This window comes from Heterodontus francisci, chromosome 2, assembly GCF_036365525.1.
Source record: "Heterodontus francisci isolate sHetFra1 chromosome 2, sHetFra1.hap1, whole genome shotgun sequence".
Classification (NCBI taxonomy): Eukaryota; Metazoa; Chordata; class Chondrichthyes; order Heterodontiformes; family Heterodontidae; genus Heterodontus; species Heterodontus francisci.
The window spans coordinates 144,746,908-144,764,339 of record NC_090372.1 but is presented as its reverse complement, the minus strand read 5'-3'; the positions used below and the strand labels follow the sequence as shown (position 1 = coordinate 144,764,339).

The 17,432-nt window shown below is 44.6% G+C and overlaps 1 protein-coding gene across 2 annotated transcripts in view; it reads right to left on the bottom strand.

Annotated features, from left to right (window-relative positions):
* Positions 1 to 17,432, bottom strand: part of coa1 (cytochrome C oxidase assembly factor 1) — a 107,830-nt gene that overhangs the window by 8,962 nt on the left and 81,436 nt on the right. The window contains exons 2-3 of one of the 2 annotated variants that reach the window (XM_068011649.1): positions 17,021 to 17,101; positions 3,943 to 4,055 (exon numbers count right to left, since the gene is read on the bottom strand). In XM_068011649.1, the coding sequence (XP_067867750.1) occupies positions 3,943 to 4,036 (94 nt within the window). In that variant the 5' untranslated portion in view covers positions 4,037 to 4,055; positions 17,021 to 17,101. Of the gene's footprint in view, positions 1 to 3,942; positions 4,056 to 17,020; positions 17,124 to 17,432 lie in introns of both variants that reach the window. The other variant, XM_068011659.1, reaches the window with a different exon arrangement.

The following is a 17,432-nucleotide window of genomic DNA, read 5'->3' as shown; positions in this document are numbered from 1 at the left end:
TTGCAGGCAGCCGCAAACCTGTCGATGAGACTCTGCAGGCACTCTTCAGTGTGAGATGTTAAAGCAGCATCGTCAGCAAAGAGGAGTTCCCTGATGAGGACTTTCCGTACTTTGGACTTCGCTCTTAGACGGGCAAGGTTGAACAACCTGCCCCCTGATCTTGTGTGGAGGAAAATTCCTTCTTCAGAAGACTTGAACGCATGTGAAAGCAGCAGGGAGAAGAAAATCCCAAAAAGTGTGGGTGCGAGAACACAGCCCTGTTTCACGCCACTCAGGATAGGAAAGGGCTCTGATGAGGACCCACCATGTTGAATTGTGCCTTTCATATTGTCATGGAATGAGGTGATGATACTTAGTAGCTTAGGTGGACATTCAATCTTTTCTAGCAGTCTGAAGAGACCACGTCTGCTGACGAGGTCAAAGGCTTTGGTGAGATCAATGAAAGCAATGTAGAGGGGCATCTGTTGTTCGCAGCATTTCTCCTGTATCTGACGAAGGGAGAACAGCATGTCAATGGTCGATCTCTCTGCACGAAAGCCACACTGTGCCTCAGGGTAGACGCGCTCGGCCAGCTTCTGGAGCCTGTTTAGAGCGACTCGAGCAAAGACTTTCCCCACTATGCTGAGCAGGGAGATTCCACGGTAGCTGTTGCAGTCACCGCGGTCACCTTTGTTTTTATAGAGGGTGATGATATTGGCATCGCGCATGTACTAAGGTACTGCTCCCTCGTCCCAGCACAGGCACAGCAGTTCATGTAGTGCTGAGAGTATAGCAGGCTTGGCACTCTTGATTATTTCAGGGGTAATGCTGTCCTTCCCAGGGGCTTTTCCGCTGGCTAGAGAATCAATGGCATCACTGAGTTCCAATTTTGTTGGCTGTATGTCCAGCTCATCCATGACTGGTAGAGGCTGGGCTGCGTTGAGGGCAGTCTCAGTGACAACATTCTCCCTGGAGTACAGTTCTAGGTAGTGCTCAACCCAGCAGTCCATTTGTTTGCGTTGGTCAGTGATTATGTCCCCTGATTTAGATTTGAGGGGGGCGATCTTCTTGATGGTTGGCCCAAGGGCTCTCTTCATGCCATCATACATTCCTCTGATGTTTCCGGTGTCTGAGGCCAGCTGAATATGACTGCATAGGTGTTGCCAGTAGTCGTTTGCGCAGCGCCTGGCTGTTCTTTGTGTAGTGCTTCTGGCTGCTTTAAGAGCTACGGATGTTAACACGCTGGGGGCTTTCTTGTAGTTCAACAGTGCAATGCGCTTAGCTGCTATGACAGGTTCCAGCTCTTCATTGTGAGATTGAAACCAGTCTGCATTTCTCTTCGCACTTTTCCGTAGGTGGTCAAAGCTGACTCATAGATGGTGTCTCTGATGTGGGCCCACTTGGTCTCAGCATCCCCTGTGGGAGTGTTTTGAAGGGCTGTTACAAGTGAATTTGGAAATTTTTGTAACAGCTGTGGGTGAGAAGTTTTGCTTGTGTTGATGCGCGGGCGGCGCTTCTGCTTGGAATGATGCAACTTCTTTGGTCTGAGTCTAACCTTGCTGCACACCAGGGGTTGGTCGGTGTCGCAGTCCGCATTGTGGAAGCTGCGTGTGATTTGAACACTGTTTAAGGCAGCTCGCCTTGTGATAATGAGGTCTAGCTGGTGCTAACGACGCGATCTTGGGTGCCACCATGAAACCTAGTGACAGGGTTTAGTGTGAAAGAACGAGTTGGTGATGCAGAGGTTATGATAGGTACACAACTCAAGCAGTCTCTGCCCGTTCTCATTTATCCTTCCAACGCCATAGCGCCCAAGGCAGGAGGGCCATGAGTCATGGTCGGCCCCAACCCTGGCATTAAAGTCCCCCAGCAGGAATAGGTGTTCGGTGTTGGGGATGCTGCTAATGATGTTATGGAGTTTCTCGTTGAACTGATCTTCAGCTTCAGGTGGGGAGCAGAGTGTTGGAGCATAGATGCTGAGTAGGTGTACTGGACCAGAGGTGGTGAGCAGTCGGATGGACAGTATGCGTTCCGAGCCATTTGAGGGAGGCTCTATCATGCTGAGCAAGGAGTTTCTAATGGCGAAGCCCACTCCATGCTGTCTTGGTTCTTCAGGATCCCTACCCTGTCAGAAGAAGGTGTAGTCTTGCTCTGCCAGAGATCCACTCACGGGGAGGCGTGTCTCCTGAAGTGCTGCAATGTCTACATTGAGTCTACTGAGCTCGTTGTTGATGATGGCGGTGTTCCGAGAATCGTTGATTTGTGTAAGGTCTTCCGACAGGCCAGGACACCTGGCCTGATAGATTCAGTCTTTGTCCCCTCGAGCACATCCTCTTTCCAATACTTCAATGCCTTCCCTAATCAGTACTGCCAGTCCACCTCCCTTTTCACCTTCCTTCTCTTTTCTGAACACTTTGTATCCTTGAATATTAAGTGCCCAGTCCTCACCATTTTAAGCCACATTTCCTTATTGCCATGACATCATATTCCTAAATGCCTATTTGTGCTTGCAGCTCACCAATCTTATTCCCCACACCTTGTGTGTTTATATAAATGCATTGTAAACCTGTCTTTGTATTCCTCGTAGTCCTTCTTAGACTGATACTATCTAATATGGTACTTCTTCCTTCTCTAGTACTATCCAACACTCGCACTCATTTATGCACTTTATTCCTCTTTTCTACTTCTATATGTCCATCCTCCTGTCAATATAGTTTAAACCCTCCCCAATCACACTAGTGAACCTCCCCGTGTGAGTTAGTAATAAGGAACAACCATCTGCCATGATTTAAATGGGAAACAAGTTGTGGACTTTCAATAAAGAGGAAAGTGTGGCCACCTTTGAGCCAAGTCAATGTCAGGATATCAATATAATCATCTACAACAAGCGTCATCTGGATCGTAGCCTGTCCTACCATTCAATTGGATAATTGCTGATCTTTACCTCAAATACAATTACCCACCTTTGTTCCATAATCCCTCTGATACCTTTACCCAACAAATAGCCACCGATTTCAGTCTTGAAAATTCCTATCGACCCAGCATCCACAGCCATTTGGTGGAGTGAGTGCCAGATTTTCACTACCCTTTGTGTGACAAAGTGCTTCCTGATTTCACACCTCAATGACCTAGCTCTAATTTTAATATTGTGCAACCTTGTTCTGGATTCCCTCACCAGTTTGCAAGTGAGCAGACATTTTGGAGGAGAATGAAGAGACGAGGATGATTGTTGATCTGCTGGCAGAGGCTAGTTGGACGGTAGTAGAAAAGGTCAGGTGCAAGGGAAGGGAATTAGTGAGATTGGTTCCCAATAAGTACCACCACATCCCATAATATTCAAAAAATTACATCGTATTGGCCAGTAACAGACAAAAAGTGGCAGGGGACGCTTCAGACAAATGTGGACTTTTCAGTCTTCAGGCTGCACATTAGCAGTCTCGCATTGCAAGGGGTGTGCAAGGGCATTAATTCGCCATCTAATCTGTTAAAAAGCCACCTGTCCTCACCGTAGCACTACAGCTGAGGTCAGTAATTGATTATCTGGGCAAATTATGAATCTGAGCCTGCATTCTATCACTCTGCAGTACACCATCTGGCAGTCAAATACGTTGTGTGGCATAAGACTTTTATAAATCAATACAACAGCAAAGATTTTGGTCTTTAACCAGGAAATAGCAGTTCTCAGTGACAGAACAAAACAAATGTTAGCAAGGAGAATATTACTACAGCCATAGCATCGCAATAGGCTGAAAGAATAAGTTTGGTTTCTAGCCAGTTACTTTCTTTCTTTACAATCTATTTTTCCAAATAGGATGGAGGGAGGCTTCAAGTAATTAAGTGTACTGATAAGACCGTGCATGTGAAGACTAGGGTATTTGACTACTGGATACCTACTGCGTGTTAGAAGGAAAAAGGTCTTGGAATTAGAAATAGTTTTAATAGGTTGTGTTTGTGTTTACTTACGCTGCATAAGGTAATACATTACTGCACACCCTCCTCCAGACACTATTCCCAAGTATACAGCCAACTGTTGTAAAGCACTCGTTGAAACCGGCATCCTCCAAGCGTTCCAAAGCCTAATAAAAAGAGAAAAACACTGCAATAAACTACTGTTTCGGATAGATTTGTAATCTCACATTTGGGCTAATATAAAGAAATTCTGGATATTTGAAAGAAAAATAGAAAATTCTGGAAATATGCAATGCGGTCTTCAGTAAAAGAAAGAGAAATGGCAGGTTAATCTCTCAGTTCTACATCTTACATCAGAACTGGAATTCGGTAGAAGATTCACATGAGAAGCAAAAATCTATTTTTCTTTTTGAGTTGCTGACAAACATGCATTGCGATTCCAGCACTACTTTTATTTTTGGCTTAGTAACGATCCTTCCCATGGTGCCCTGAGCTTAGATTTAATAATATGGTGTGTTTCTACGCATAAGCAAAACTCTGGAATAAATCTGTGGACTGCATCCAGTATGCCTTTATATCCAAAAAATTCTGTTACAGATCTTGTGGTGAAATGCTGGGACATGGACAGTTCAAACATTAAAATTGGTGCTTAATGGGAAGGAAGGAGGACCGACCATCTGGACACACATACATACAAAGACTGTATTTTTAATTTAAACAAAACGTATATTTTAAATGTCTCTACTCAGTAAAAACCAGTAAAACATCTGCCACATCACCAAAACAGGTCAATCTGAACAAGCTGTAAATGCATATGCAATATTAAAATGTGACTGTGCCCCATTCTACGTGTACACTACTTTTAAAAGGGTACTTCCTTCACTAAAAGTACTTGGCAAATCTTTCTGCTCAATCAGGCTCAGCTATCCACTGTTTAAAGTCAGTGAGCCATTTTATATTCTTTCAGACATAAAGGGTTAGATTTTCCTCCAATTAGACTACATTCAAGTAACATTTGCACCACACAATTGCCATGCAATGACTATTTCCAACAAGAGAGAATCTAACCATTTCCCTTGGCATTACCATTGCTGAATCCTCCACCATCAACATCCCGGGGATTACCAATTATTGGAAACTTAACTGGACCAGCCATATAAATACAGGGGCGACAACAGCAGATCAGAGACTGGGAATTCTGCAGTGAGTAACACACCATCTGACTCCCCAAAGCTTGTCCACCATCTTCAAGGAATGTGATGGAGTACTCTCCACTTGCCTGAATTGCAGCTCCAACAACACTCAAGAAACTCAAACCACCCAAGAAAAAGATGCCCGCTTGAGCAGCACTCCATCTGCCACCTTGAATATTCATTCCCTCCACCACCGACACAGTAGCAGTAGTGTGTACCGTCTACAAGACGTACCGCAGCAATGCGCCAAGGCTCCTTTGACAGCATCTTCCAAACCCACGACCTCTACCACCTAGATGGACAAGGGCAGTAGATGCATAGGAACACCACCACCTGCAAGTTCCCCTCCAAGTCACACATCATCCTGACTTGGAACTAAATCACTGTTCCTTCACTGTCGCTGAGTCAAAATCCTGCAACTCCCTCCATAACAGCACTGTAAATGTTATTTTTATTCATTCATGGGATGTGGGCATCAGTGGCTAGGCCACCATTTATTGCCCATCCCTAATTGCCCTTGAGAAGGTGGTGGTGAGCTGCCTTCTTGAACTGCTGCAGTCCATGTGAGTTAGGTACACCCACTGTGTTGACAGGAAGGGAGTACCTGGATTTTGACCCAGCGACAGTGAAGGAACGGCGATATAGTTCCAAGTCAGGATGGTGTGTGACTTGGAGGGGAACTTGCAGGTGGTGGTGTTTCCATGCATTTTCTGCCCTTGTCCTTCTAGTTGGTAGAGGTCGCAGGTTTGGAAGGTGCTGCCTAAGGAGCCTTGGTGCATTGCTGCAGTGCATCTTGTAGATGGTACACACTGCTGCCACTGTGTGTCGGTGGTGGAGGGAGTGAATGTTTGTAGATGGGGTGCCAATCAAGCGGGCTGCTTTGTCCTGGATGGTGTCGAGCTTCTTGAGTGTTGTTGGAGCTGCACCTATCCAGGCAAGTGGAGAGTATTCCATCACACTCCTGACTTGTGCCTTGTAGATGGTGGACAGGCTTTGGGGAGTCAGGAGGTGAGTTACTCGCCACAGGATTCCTAGCCTCTGACCTGCTCTTGTAGCCATGGTATTTATATGGCTACTCCAGTTCAGTTTCTGGTCAATGGTAGCTCCTAGGATGTTGATAGTGGGGGATTCAGTGATGGTAATGTCATTGGATGTCAAAGGGAGATGGTTAGATTCTCTCTTGTTGGAGATGGTCATTGCCTGGCACTTGTGTGGCAGGAATGTTACTTGCCACTTATCAGCCCAAGCTGGATATTGTCCAGGTCTTGCTGCATTTCTACACGGACTGCTTCAGTATCTGAGGAGTCGCAAACGGTGCTGAACATTGTGCAATCATCAGCAAACATCCCCACTTCTGACCTTATGACTGAAGGAAGGTCATTGATGAAGCAGCTGAAGATGGTTGGGCCTAGGACACTACCCTGACGAACTCCTGCAGTGATGTCCTGGAGCTCAGAAGATTGACCTCCAACAACCACAACCATCTTCCTTTGTGCTATGTATGACTCCAACCAGCAGAGAATTTCCCCCCGATTCCCATTAACTTCAGTTTTGCTGAGGCTCCTTGATGCCATACTCGGTCAAATGCTGCCTTGATGTCAAGGGCAGTCACTCTCACCTCACCTCTTGAGTTCAGCTCTTTTGTCCATGTTTGAGCCAAGGCTGTAATGAGGTCCGGAGCTGAGTGGCCCTGTCGGAACCCAAACTGAGCATCACTGAGCAGGTTATTGCTAAGCAAGTGCTGCTTGATGGCACTATTGATGACACCTTCCATCACTTTACTGATGATTGAAATTATACTGATGGAGCGATAATTGGCCGGGTTGGACTTGCCCTGCCTTTTGTGTACAGGACATACCTGGGCAATTTTCTACATTGCCGGGTAGATGCCAGTGTTGTAGCTGTACTGGAACAGCTTGGCTAGGGGCGCGGCAAGTTCTGGAGCACAGGTCTTCAGTACTATTGCCAGAATATTGTCAGAGCCCATAGCCTTTGAGTATCCAGCGCCTTCAGTCATTTGTTGATATCACGCGGAATGAATCGAATTGGCTGAAGTCTGGCATCCGTGATGATGGGGACTTCAGGAGGAGGCCGAGATGGAACAACAACCCGGTACTTCAGGCTGAAGTTTGTTGCAAATGCTTCTGCCTTATCTTTCGCACTGATGTGCTGGGCTTCCCCCATCATTGAGGATTGGGATATTTGTGGAGCCACCTCCTCCAGTTAGTTGGTTAATTGTCCCCCACCAGAGCTTAGATCTGATCTGTTGGTTATGGGATCGCTTAGCTCTGTCTATCGCATGCTGCTTGTGCAGTTTGGCACGCAAGTAGTCCCCTGTTGTAGCTTCACCAGTTTGACACCTCATTTTGAGGTATGCCTGGTGCTGCTCCTGGCATGCCCTCCTGCACTCTTCATTGAACCAGGATTGGTCTCCTGGCTTGATGGTAATGGTAGAGTGGGGGACATGACGGGTCATGAGGTCACAGATTGTGGTCGAGAACAATTCTGCTGCTGCTGATGGCCCACAGCGCATCATGGATGCTCAGTTTTGCATTGCTGGATCTGTTCGAAATTTATCCCATTTAGCATGGTGATAGTGCCACACAACACGATGGAGGGTATCCTCAATGTGAAGGTGGGACTTGGTCCCCACAAGGATTGTGCGGTGGTCACTCCTACCAATACTGTCATGGACAGATACATCTGCGGCAGGCAGATTGGTGAGGACGAAGTCAAGTATATTTTTCCCTCTTGTTGGTTCCCTCACCACCTGCTGCAGACTCAGTCTAGCAGCTATGTCCTTTAGGACTCAGCCAGCTCGGTCAGTAGTGGTGCTACCGAGCCAATCTTGGTGATGGACATTGAAATCCCCCATCCAGAGTACATTCTGCACCCTTGTCACCCTCAGTGCTTCCTCCTAGTCATGTTCAACATGGAGGAATACTGATTCATCAGCTGAGGGAGGGCGGTAGCTGGTAATCAGCAGGTTTCCTTGCCCATGTTTGACCTGATGCCATGAGACTTCATGGGATCCAGAATCGATGTTGAGGACACCCAGAGCAACTCCTTCTCTACTGTATACCACCATGTCGCCACCTCTGCTGGGTCTGTCCTGCCAGTGGGACAGGACATACCCGGGGATAGTGATGGCAGTGTCTGGGACATTGTCTGTAAGGTATGATTCTGTGAGTATGACTATGTCAGGCTGTTGCTTGACTAGGCTGTGGGACAGCTCTCCCAACTTTGGCACAAGCCCCCAGATGTTAGTAAGGAGAATTTTGCAGGGTCGACAAGGCTGGGTTTGCCGTTGTCGTTTCCGGTGCCTAGGTCGATGCCGGGTGCTCCATCCAGTTTCATTCCTACCCCGAGGACTGCAGTGGTTCAAGAAAGCAGTTCACTGTCACTTTCTCAAGGGTAATTAGGGATGGGCAATAAATGCTGGGTCGGCCAGCGACACACACATCCCAAAAACTAATATATTAAAAAAATCTATGTATGCTAAATCAACATCCCATATGCTCTCTGAGGTGGACAAAAAACATCTCATGGTATGAATCGAATAACAGCAGCGGATTTCTCCCAGTATCATAGCCAACATCACAAAAAAAATTCAATTGGCTATTTATCTCGTTGTTGTTTGTGGGGCCTTGCTGTGCACAAATTGGCTGCCAAGCTTTTTTGACATTATAACAGTGACTACACTACAAAAGCATTTTGATTGGTTGTGTAGAACTTTGGGACATCCCGAGGTTATGAAAGGCACTATACAAACGCAATTATTTGATTCTCCTTTCTTTACCCAGATGACTCTGTTGCTAACCTGCCAGGTATTCCACCCTCATTTGCTATGCAGGGTGGGCCATTGAGAAGGAGGTGAATTCAGTATTGGTACAGCAGCTAAAGGGCCAGTTAAACAGGGCCATCTTTTTAACAGTAGCAGAGTGTGCCAGATCTTTCAAGAAGCAGTAGTCTTCAAGGAGTCAGCAGCTTACTTCCAACTGCGTAACACTGCCCAACTCCACACCTGCCTCGTCCATGCCTTTGTTACCTCTTGGCTTGCTATACTAATGCAGTCCTGGCTTTCCTCCCATGTTTTACTCTCCCTAAACTTGAGATCATTCAAAACTCTACTGCCTGTGTCCTAACTTGCACCAAGTCCCATTCAGCCATCACCCTTGTGCTCACTGATCTACAGTGGCTCCCAGTTAAGCAACACTTCAATTTGAAAATTCTCATCCTTGTTTCCATATCCCTGCAAGGCCTCGCCCCTGCCTATCTCTGTAATCTCCTCCAATTCCACAACCCTGAGAGATATCTGCATTCCTCTAATTCTGAACTCTGGAGCATCCCCGTTGGTGGCTGTGCCTTCAGCTGCCTGGGCCCTAAGCTCTGGAATTCCTTCCCTAAACCTCTCCATCTCTCTACCTCACCTCCCCCCTTTAAGACACTCCTTAAAACCTACCTCTTTGACCAAGCTTCTGATTACTTGACCTAATATCTCCTTATGTGACTCAGTGCCAATATTTTTAGAATGGCCTGTGAAGTGCTTTGGGATGTTTAAATACCAGTTGTTGTTGCAGTTGAGCAAAGGCTCCTAGATGTTCAGATGCATCAGTGGAGAAGTTGCTGGCTGACATTAGGGACAGAAGGAGTAGACTCTTGGGCATGGAGAGCAGGAAGAGCCATAAAGGGTCTTTCAGGCTGTATGGAGGGAGGTGACACTTCTAATAATTGCACGGGCTTCACTATCTCTGTTGTCTCCCTTTGTCTGTGAAAGCCTCATTGGCATCATTAGTTATGACTGTAGGTGACAGCCCTGATCACCAGGCAATCATTCTGAAGCATGGCTTTGAATCAAGAGACCTGGTATGGTAGGGGTTACTGTCTGATGAAAGCCTCAATGGTTTTTTTATATTGGAAATTCAAGACAGTTAGCACGGTTGGCACTGCACATGAGTTACAGATTACTGGGATGAAAGACTTTCCAATAAAATTGAGCAGGTTGTCATATGGGGCTTTGACTACTACTTGCATTCTGTCAATTGCTCCTGTACCTGTGGGCAGCCTGCCAATCTGGAAAACTGGATAGTTCTCTCTCTGATTTTATTGGGAAGGATTTGAATTGAGTATCAGTGACCAATTTGATGCAATGGGGGACTGCTGCCCAATAAATGTTGTATTGGTCGATTTTAGTCCCCTGGAAAGATCCAGTGATAAAGACATTCACAGCAGTGGCACCTTTGGAGATCCTGTCAGGAATTATGCTGCCACTTTTTGTAAGCTCTGTAAAAGGTAGCTTTTGACCGAGGACATGCAGTTCCCTTTGCTAAGAAAAGGAGGTTGAGGAGATGGAAGAGGCTAGACTGGATGCACCCCCAACATGAAAATGCTCATTCACCAGGGTTTACGGACCAGGAAATTTTTAAACTTAGATTTTCCTGAATTGAATGACTATTGGGGAAGTTTCTCAACTGCCGTTTGAAGACCATGAAAATAGCATTGTTCAAAGCACTAAACAGGTAGATGTGTTGACAAAGTAATACCAATTTTCAGTTGCAGCAAATAGAGTGGCCTTCAAGCAGCGTTTGCCTCATAGATACCATACACCAGTGTGCACTCGATCCTATTTGAATGCAATGGGCATTAAAGGAGCTTACAACATCATTGACTCGTAGAATAATTGAATGGTTACAGCACAGAAAGAGTAACTCACCAAGTCTCACTCCGCACCTTTTCCCCATAGCCTGACAATTTTTTTCTCTTCAGTTAATTATCCAAATCTCTTTTAAAGGCCTCGATTGAATCTGCCTCCATCACACTGTCAGGCAGTGCATTCCAGATCTCAACCACTTGTTGCATAAATTTTTTTTTCCTTATATCGCCATTGCTTCTCTCGCCAATCACCTTAAATCCTCTGGTTCTGGATTCTTCTGCCACTGCACACAGCTTCTCCCTACCTACTCTGTCAAGACCCCTCATCAGTTTGAATACATCTATCAAATCTCCTCTTAATCTTTACTTCTCCACTCTATCCACATAACTAAAGTTCGTCATCCCTGGAACCATTCTCATGAATCTTTTCTGGACCCTCTCTAATCCTTCACATGCTTCCGATAGTGTGGTGCCCAGAACTGGACCCAATACTCCAGTTGAGGCTGAACCAGTACTTTACAGGTTTGTTATCGCTTCCTTGTTTTTGTACTCTATGTCCCTATTTATAAAGCAGAGGATTCCATATGTTTTATTAACCACTTTCTCAACCTGCCCTGCCACCTTCAATGATTTGTGCACACATATCCCCAGTCCCTCTGCTCCTGCACCCACTTTAGAATTGTAACTTTTAATTTATATTGCCTCTCCTCATTCTTCCTATCAAAATGAATCACTTCACACTTTTATTTTTTTTATTTATATTTAGAGATATCCTTTTTCCTCTCTATCTATCTCTTTGTGTGTGTGTGTGTGTGTGTGTGTGTGTGTGTGTGTGTGTGTGTGTGTTTGTACAAGTGAATGCGTGTGTGGGTGCAGTTGCAACCGTTTCAGGAATGAATAATGCTTAATAAATAATTAATCTTCTGTTTTAAACCTACAAGAAAACCTGCCGCTGTCTGTTTATTTGACAAATAAAACACAAAGGGGTTAAAACCCTAGTAACAAGAACATTTGCTGTGGTCAGTTGGAAGTTGAACAGTGGGAACCACCCACACCCCTTACCACCTGGCCATAACACCATGTATATCGCATCAACCACATTACCCTCATCAACCTTCTCTGTTACCTCACTAAAAACTCAAGCAAGTTAGTTAAACATGATTTACCCTTAACAAATCAGTGCTGACTTTCCTTAACCAATCCACATTTGTCCAAGTGACTGCTACTGTTGTCTCGAATTATTGTTTCTAAAAGCTTTCTCATCACCAAGGTTAAACTGACTGGCCTGTATTTGTTGGACTTATCCTTACACCCTTTTTGAACAAGGGTGTAATATTTGCAATTCTCCTGTCCTCTGGCACCAACCCTGTATCTGAGGAGGATTGGAAGAATATTATGGCAGTGCATCCAAAATTTTCTCCCTTAGTTCCTTCAGTATCCTTAGATGCATCTCATCCGCTCCTGGTGACTTATACAGCCTGCCTTTCTAATACCTCCTCTATCAATTTTTAACCCATCCAGCATCTCAACTACCTCCTCTTTCTCTATGACTTGGGCAGCATCTTCTTCCCTGGTAAAGTAAAGAAAATTGTGATAGCCTGGTGTTTTCAAGGTGTGCACTTTCCCAGATTCTCACAAATTCAGTAGTTTAAAAAATTGTTAACAGTCTGAAGCATTTAAAACGAATTGCTATATAAAACAGAGTCAGCTCTCCTTAAACCTACAATTTAACTGGGAAGGGAATTTAACAGGCAATGAGTCAAGTGAGAAAAATTATCAGACTGTTTTTCCTTTTTCCTTCTCTTTATTTGTGCATTACTCTCCTCCTCCTTCCTTGAAGTCATCCACTTTTCTTTGGGTCTGGTTCCATGCCTCCTGCCAGTAACTTACCCAAGTGCCCACATCTCATGAATAAGTCCATACAGTAAGTGGAGGAAAGCTATTCAACGTGAAGGCATTTCCAAGCCTATCCTGTTCTCATCCAGCAATAAGTGCTTGGAGGCAAGCTGAGCTTTACTGCAATTTTTGAAAACTCTTTCTCGGTGGGAAGCAAGTAACAACCAAAGAAGTTCCCAAACTTACCTACCTACCCTGCTCACTTCAACCCTGCATTTTCAGGTAGTTTGGAACACTTAGGGGGATAAATAGATCCCCATTGGCCTGTTTTTTGGCTGCAAAATTCATGTTGAGGAGACCAATTTCTGGGTGCACTCATTGTGGAATGTGCCTTTGCAAAGCAGGTGTTGAAAGATATGCAGTGGTTTCTGTCGAGGTAACACAGGAGTCTGTGCTCTACGGGCTATTCCCAGGGACGCACACCAAGATAAACATCAACTGCTGCTGGAGGACCATCAATTCGGTGAAAGACGCCCTTTGGTCTGCACGAAACTTGCTGGTCTTCCAGTGCAAAGAGCTGTCCATGACCGAGTGTTGCAGACTGGCACATTCCAAGGTCCAGGACTACATGCTGAGGGACGCACTAAAGCTTGGGGCAGCCACCCCAAAGGCTCAATGAAGAAAGACCACTGTGTAAGGTCCTCCCACCATAGTGAACCGAGGGACAGGACCCATGGAAAACCCCTCGGGCTGTACACACCAAATATGTTTTTGCTGTAAAATGTACACTTATGTAGAATGGAATGGAAGGGTTGTGAGGCAACTCACTCCTGTATTGAAGAAAACTGATTTCATTTGCACTTTCTGGAATGTCAACTTGGTGCTGTTTGAACTGTTTTGTAATTTTTTTTTTTACAGAATTTTATGAATAAAGTATATTTTTGAGGAAAAGTTCACCCCCCACCCCCCCCACAGACTTACCTGTGGGCCATTTTGGAAAAGGCCTGGCTGGTGAGCTGCATTGGGATGCCCAACTGGTATCTGCAGCTTGTTGGTATTATAGAAATGTGGTCAGAGGCCCAGTTTGGAGTCTGCCTCAGGCCTCTGTCTTTGGCCACGCACTCCAGACGCATAGCCCACTTTGTGCCAGTTTCTGATGCAAAACTAATTTCTCTCTCTTTAAATTGAAATAGCTGATCAGTGCAGATATAAATTCAGGCAACAAACTACTTGGACTGGCTGTTATAATACAGTCGCCACCAATTACACCCCATTTATCCCAGAGCCCCCTACAATGGTATTGATTAGTTCCCATTACTGAAGGCGTCAATTACAACGGCGCCACTTAAACTGCACTAAGCGTGCCAACTATTTTGGGCAGTTCAAGTAGCTGTTTGCACTTCATTAAAGTGCAATAACCTGTCCTTAAATCCTAATCCCCCCATGGCCTCTCGAACTCCTAAATGCTGCTGTGAATCCTCCTTGCCAGCTTGCTGAGCTGGGCACCTCTGGCTCCATTGTACAATTATGTTGAGTCCAAACAAGTTAATTATGTGTTGAGCAGCAGTTTCCTTGTCCAACAAATTTTTAGCAAGTAACGAGCAAGAGTTCTTGAAAGACTATTTCAATTGACATGGGAGATTATTCGGAATATGAGAACTAGTGTTACCGTTTGCTCCAGATTCGCGATCAGTTTAACTCACCCTCCTACCAACACCTTCTGTCCGCCCCCGTCACAGTCTGACTGCCTTTTAAATGGTTCCAGGGCTGACCAAAATATCCTGATATTTTGCATGTTTTTCCAGATTATCCTGAACTCTTTTATGCCTCCACTACTTCCCACCATCATTGATCTGTTATACCAGCCAGCGCATATAGCAGGCAATTCTTGTTGACACCAGGACACTCACTATAAGCAGGGGGAACTGTACTGTCAAAGCACACCCTTAACCCCGGATGGGTGCCTGCATCTACCCAAACTAACAAGTACGAGAGAAAGAGCTGCATTTTATATAGTACCTTTCACGACCTCAGGACATCCCAAAATTCTTAGTCAATTAATGACTTTTGAAGTGTAGTCACTGTTGTAATGTAGGAAACACAGCAACCAATTTGCACACAGCAAGATCCCACAAGCTGTGCCAGTTTCTGATGCAAAACCAATTTCTCTCCCTTTAAACTGAAATAGCTGAACAGTGCAGATATAAATTCAGGCAACAAACTACTTGGACGGACTTCTAAAAAACAGTCGCCACCAATTACACTCTCTTTATCCCAGACAGAGAGCCACCAATGCAGTCTTGCATAGTCAGAAGAGCTGCATTATGGGCTGAACTCAGCACAGCGCAGGATGTTTGAATCACTGCGATTCGCAGAAGCAGACGTTAGACCTATTAGAGCTGCTTCATGTGATCAGGAACGCAAACATCTGTGCTAAGTTCGCTCCATAATGCACTGCTTCTGATGATTCAAGGCTGTCGTACTTTATATTTTAGGCCAGGCAATTCTTCTACTGCCCCTAACCACAGATCACCTCACTGCTCCAATCCAGTTTCAGATCCTGTGAATGAACAGAATATTGTGCTGCGATCCTCACCACCAAATCAGAATATTTTTGGATTCAAGCCACACTCCAGGAATAAGCACAAAATCTAGGCTGATACTTCACTGCTGCAATGTCAGAGATGCTGGGTGGAATTTTATGCTGGTGGCCAGACATTGGGGGTCTCGACGTTGGGGGAAAACGACACCAAGATCCCCGCATCGTCTCTTGTACGGAAGGCCTTCCGAATTTAGTGCCGATAAGGCACTTAACTAGAGAGCGGCGGGCCTTCTGTGGTATTTAGGACCCCGTTGCTGGAAGTCCCGGCCTTGCTGAGCTGCCAGACAATCAGGTGAATCTGTTGAAAGGTCCCTCAAACAGCCAAGATGGGGTCGCCCCCAACTTTCCAGCCCATTGTCGGGACACCTGCCGCAAGGATAAAATTCATCCTATTAATACCATATGCAAATCAAAGACACATGTTGGGACCAGGTGGTCATTTTACACATTTCACAACCTTAGCTTTGCATTTATACAGACTGATTCCTGGGATGAAGAGGTTATCTTATGAGGAAAGGTTGAACAGGTTGGGCCTATACCCATTGGAATTTAGAAAAATGAGAGGTGATCTTATTGAAACATACAAGATTCTGAGGGAACTTGACTGGGTGGATGCTAGAAGGATGTACCAGAACTAGGGGACACAGTTTAACAATTAGGGGTCTCCCATTTATGACAGAGATGAGAAGAAATGTTTTCTGATTCCGATGAAAGGTCACTGACCTGAAATATTAACTCCGTTTCTCTCTCCACAGATGCTGCCAGATCTGCTGAGTATTTCCAGCACTTTCTGTTTTTATTTCAGATTTCCAGCATCCGCAGTATTTTGCTTTTTTATTTATGTGCAAGTTGGACAGTAACTTCAGACAATGGCAGATGCGCAGTTAAACGCAAAAATCCAGAAGTTGCTTACCATTCCTCCGTAAACTGCACAAATACAGCATCTTGCCATCTGGCTCCCTATTTAAATGTATTGAATGTCATGAAGTTCCTGAATTTATGCTGTAGGTACAGACTAAACTCCCCACAGAAAGAGACAGCTTGTCCATTTCAATCCAAGTACCCTTTTTAACAGTGTGGTAAGCTTAATTACAGCCAATAACCTCTCTGGTACTGAAAATCAACTTTTACAAGATTTTAATTGTTGGGGAATTTAAAAAAGAATCATTACTTTTTTAAAAACTTTTTCTTTCTCAATCCAATCTTTCTTTCCCTCTCATTATTTTACTCTCCGTGCCTGATTTGACATTGAATTCACTATTCTAACTGACGCTTCCAGATGCAGACTCTGCACAACTTGTTCCCAATTCTTTAATCTGATTGGTTAAGAAGATACACAGTCGCTTGTCCTATTCACACAGGTCCCAGATACCTTGGAGAGGGTGCTGTGCTGTTTCAAACTCTAACTTGAAGCAACTTGCAGTGCAAAAGCTCAAGGAAGATTTATGGGCAAGGGCAGGTTTAACATTGCCGGCTACAGTAAATTCTGGCTCAAATCATTTTTGTTCCTACACAGAGATAGTTCTGCCATTATCCATCTATGTACAGTGACAATTCCATGGAACTTGACAGTGACTATCTGATGTCTATTTACCTCAGAACTTTCTGGTCAGAAATAATTTACAAATGAATGGCATACAGGGCAATCCTGACAGACCACAGATGATGAAAGGTCACAGACCTGAAATGCGAGCGCTGTTTCTCTCTCCACTGATGCTGCCAGACCTGTTGAGTATTTCCAGAATTATTCCTAACAAACTATTCCATGTTTGTCTTTGTACAGCTTTGGGTAGGTCCCACTCCAGCTGCCAGCCATGCAAATAAACCCATGTTGTTTCAAGTGACTGACCTTAAACTTTGTTGCAGTGATGATGATTATTTTCAGATAGTAAGGATCTATCTCAGCATGTTACAAGCTCCTCTTCAAAATCTGTAAATTCGAACAAGAAACACTACAAACTTAATTTAGATTGCACACAACGGGGTAACAAGGTCCTAAATTAATGATAGGTAACAAAGCCTTTAGGTTTGGGAATTAGACACAAAGCGGGGTGGTGGGGTTGATATTCAATACCGAGAAGTACTGCAACAAGTTAAACGATGACATTAATAAAACTTGCATAGAATTGGCAAATAAATTTCAACATAAATAAGTGAGGTATTACATTTTGGTTAAAAAAAAAAAGGAGGTTGCTTATTAATTAGAAAATAAGAATCTAAATGGGGTACAGGAGCAAAGGGATCTGTGAGTACAAATGCAC